This window comes from Solanum pennellii, chromosome 12 (genome assembly GCF_001406875.1).
Source record: "Solanum pennellii chromosome 12, SPENNV200".
NCBI classification, from domain to species: domain Eukaryota; kingdom Viridiplantae; phylum Streptophyta; class Magnoliopsida; order Solanales; family Solanaceae; genus Solanum; species Solanum pennellii.
Window position 1 is genome coordinate 64,015,125 of NC_028648.1, and position 3,203 is coordinate 64,018,327.

General features: G+C 32.3%; 1 protein-coding gene across 1 annotated transcript; it reads right to left on the reverse strand.

Annotated features, from left to right (window-relative positions):
• Positions 1-1,162: 1,162 nt before the first annotated feature.
• Positions 1,163-2,012, reverse strand: LOC107006477. Its single transcript, XM_015205024.1, has 3 exons — positions 1,878-2,012; positions 1,585-1,749; positions 1,163-1,378 (listed from the first exon to the last, which is right to left on the reverse strand). Exons 1-3 carry the CDS (start codon positions 2,010-2,012, stop codon positions 1,163-1,165), a joined length of 516 nt encoding a protein of 171 aa, XP_015060510.1.
• Between the last annotated feature and the right edge of the window lie 1,191 nt (positions 2,013-3,203).

The following is a 3,203-nucleotide window of genomic DNA, read 5'->3' on the forward strand; positions in this document are numbered from 1 at the left end:
TCATTAGTAATGGTCTAGCTATCAATTGCAGACGTTTAATCAATGATTCTGCTAGACTGTTTTGAGTGTGAACATGCGCAACTGGATTTTCAACTGTTATACCAGTAGACATACAATAATCATTAAATGTCTGAGGTGTAAACTCACCAGCATTATCTAGACGGATTGTCTTTATTGTATAGTCTGAAAATTGTGCTTTCAATCATATTATTTGAGCCAACAATCTCGCAAATGGCATGTTACAAGTTGATAATAAACACTTATGTGACCATCTTGTAGAAGCATCTATCAATACCATGTAATATTTAAATGGTCCACATGCAGGTTGAATTGGTCCACATATATCACCCTGTATACGTTGCAGGGGATTCAATTCCAACATTAACTGTTGATGGTTTGATGATCAACTTTCGTTGAGAACAAGCAACACAAGAGAATTCCTTAGATTGAATTATATTTGGGCTCTTTAAGGTGTGTCCACGTGAATTCTCAATGATTTTTCGCATCATATTAAATCCGGGATGGCCCAACCGATCATGCCAAATGATAAAATCATTAAAATTAGTAAGCCTTTTGTTTACTACGGCATGTGATTTGGCTGTACTTAAACTTGTATAGTACAATCCTGAAGAAAGTGCAGGTAATTTTGCATGCACAATTTTCTTCTCTACATTAATTGTAGTAATGTAAAGGTATTCAACCTTTCATTCATTAGCCGTCTCAACATGATAGCCATTTTGGCGAATAACTTTGTAACTTAATAAGTTTTTTTGAGACTTACTACAATATAATGCATTATCAATGCTTCATATTGTCCCTCCAGGTAGTAATAAGTTTGCTCTTTCAGAGCCCTCAATTAATTTTGTAGTACCTATATTTTGTTGACATATGCCATTTTCATAACCATATTAGGAAAGTATTTTCTTTTCTTTTAATATTGTATGCGTTGTACCACTATCAAGAACGCATAAATCTCCACTACTCATCTTGAATCCAACTGACAACTGGGGATTTCTATTAATTTTCATCAAAATAAAATACATTAAAAGAAGAAAGAAACAAAATTAACAACAGAAATTTAAATACTTCAACATGAATAACATAATAATTAAAAAACACATAAGTAAAATATTATGTAAAATATTAAAGACTTCATCATACATCAGTTTCGATCCCCAAAGAAGTCATCAACTTCCATATGAATAATCTCACTAAGGTCATCAAAAATATCATCCTTTAAAGCCAAATTTTCTTCAACATCCTTATCATATTTCTGAGATGTTCGCGGCTTATCATCTTTAAGAGTCATATGTGACTCAGCTCGAGCATTAGAAGAGGAAGCACCACTTTTATTTCCTTTCCTTTTACTGGATAGAGCCTTACAAAATGCTCATGTGTGCGACATTCATTCTTCCAATTGTCTTTCATGCCACAACGACGACAATTACTTTTTTGAGGGGTTATTTTGAGAACTCATGTTGTTCTCCTTTTATTATGACCACCACCTCGATGATTAGTGTATCGTCTCTTATCTTTGCTACATCCCCGTGCATTATTATAGCCCCGATGATCATCTCTTTTTACTTCAGATTGATCAAGTGCTCCCACCACATTTGCCTCCGGTAATGGAGCAGCTCCAGTGGGAGAAACTTCATGATTTTTCATTAAGAAAGCATTAAGTTGCTCATCCACCAAAACACATGAGATTAGTTTAGAATATATCTGAAAACCCTTTTCACGATATTGCTGCTGCAATATCACATTTGAGGCATGAAAAGTACTTAGTGTCTTTTCCCACATGTCCTTATCTTTTATAGTCTCTCCACATAATTTCAACTGGGATGTTATCCTAGATACAACAGAGTTGTATCAATTACGGTCTTAAAATCTTGAAACTGTAAATGCATCCACTCATAACGAGCTCTTGGCAACACTGTTGCCTTTAGGTGGTCATATCTCCCCTTTAAATCAGTCCGCAATTTAAGTGGATCTTTTACCGTCAGATATTCCATCTTCAGGACCTCTTCAAGATGATGACAAAAGGAAATCATAGCCTTCGCCTTATCTTGACTCGATGCTTCATTTCCCTGAGTAATGGTGACATCAAGACCTTAAGAAACCAAGTGAATCTCAGCATCGAGTACCCATGAAAGATAATTATTTTCAGAAATATCTAATGTCACAAACTCAAGTTTGAATAAATTTGACATATTGAAATTATGAGAAAATATGTGAATTAAATAAAAATATTTGTATAATACCTTTGCAAGTATCAACTTCGTGTTGATAACGTATTGTAAAGAAAGCTCAGAATATAAGAAGAAAAAGACAAGAAGTATAACATAGCGGAGAAATTTTTTCTTATTTAAGTGTCTTCCAAATGGTGAGTGATTCTCTATTTATAGTGTTGAGATATCATACATGAATCCATCTAATAGTGAATAAATCTAATGGATAATCCACATATACTATACAACGAATTTACAACAGAAAAGTGATAAAAAAAACAGAATATTTTTTTAAAAAAAAATAAGAAAAGAAAAGAGAAAACAACAGAACTTTTTTAAAAAAATAAAGCATAAAAAACGGAATGAAAAATATAAAAATATAAAATATATAAAAATAAAAGGTAAAAAAAAGAAGCAAAAAGGTAAACAAAACCGTGCGAAAGAAAGTTGAGAAAAGACAAGAAAAAAGAAAAAAGAAAAATCTTCCTAAAAAATAGTCCTAATGTTTTTAGACTTTTTTGTTAAAACTAATTATAAATTTAATAATGTTATAAACATATTTGTGTTATAGTGAATGTCTAATTATGTGGAGTCCTTTTAGGATATGGTTAGGAATCCTACTTGGCGACAAAGTTAAGTTTTCCCTATAAATAAAGGATTTTCCTTCATTGTAAAGAAGATCTATGAATCCTGAATATACTTCAAGAGAAATAAGAAGTCTTTTCTCTTCTCCCTACTTTCTTCTTCTTCTAAATTTATATAGCTTCATAACACGTTATCATCACGAGTCTCTAACCGATAGTGTTTTCAATTGGATGTATCTACTTCACAAAGAGTTGAGGTGAGTTTCTCTAATAAATTGCGTCAGGTGAGTTGCACTACTTAAAATAGCTCATCAATTTTGCTAATAAAGTTCTGTATGTGTTTTGATGTCAATTGTCTTATGCGCTGTTTTTGCCTCAGCCACATTTTAAA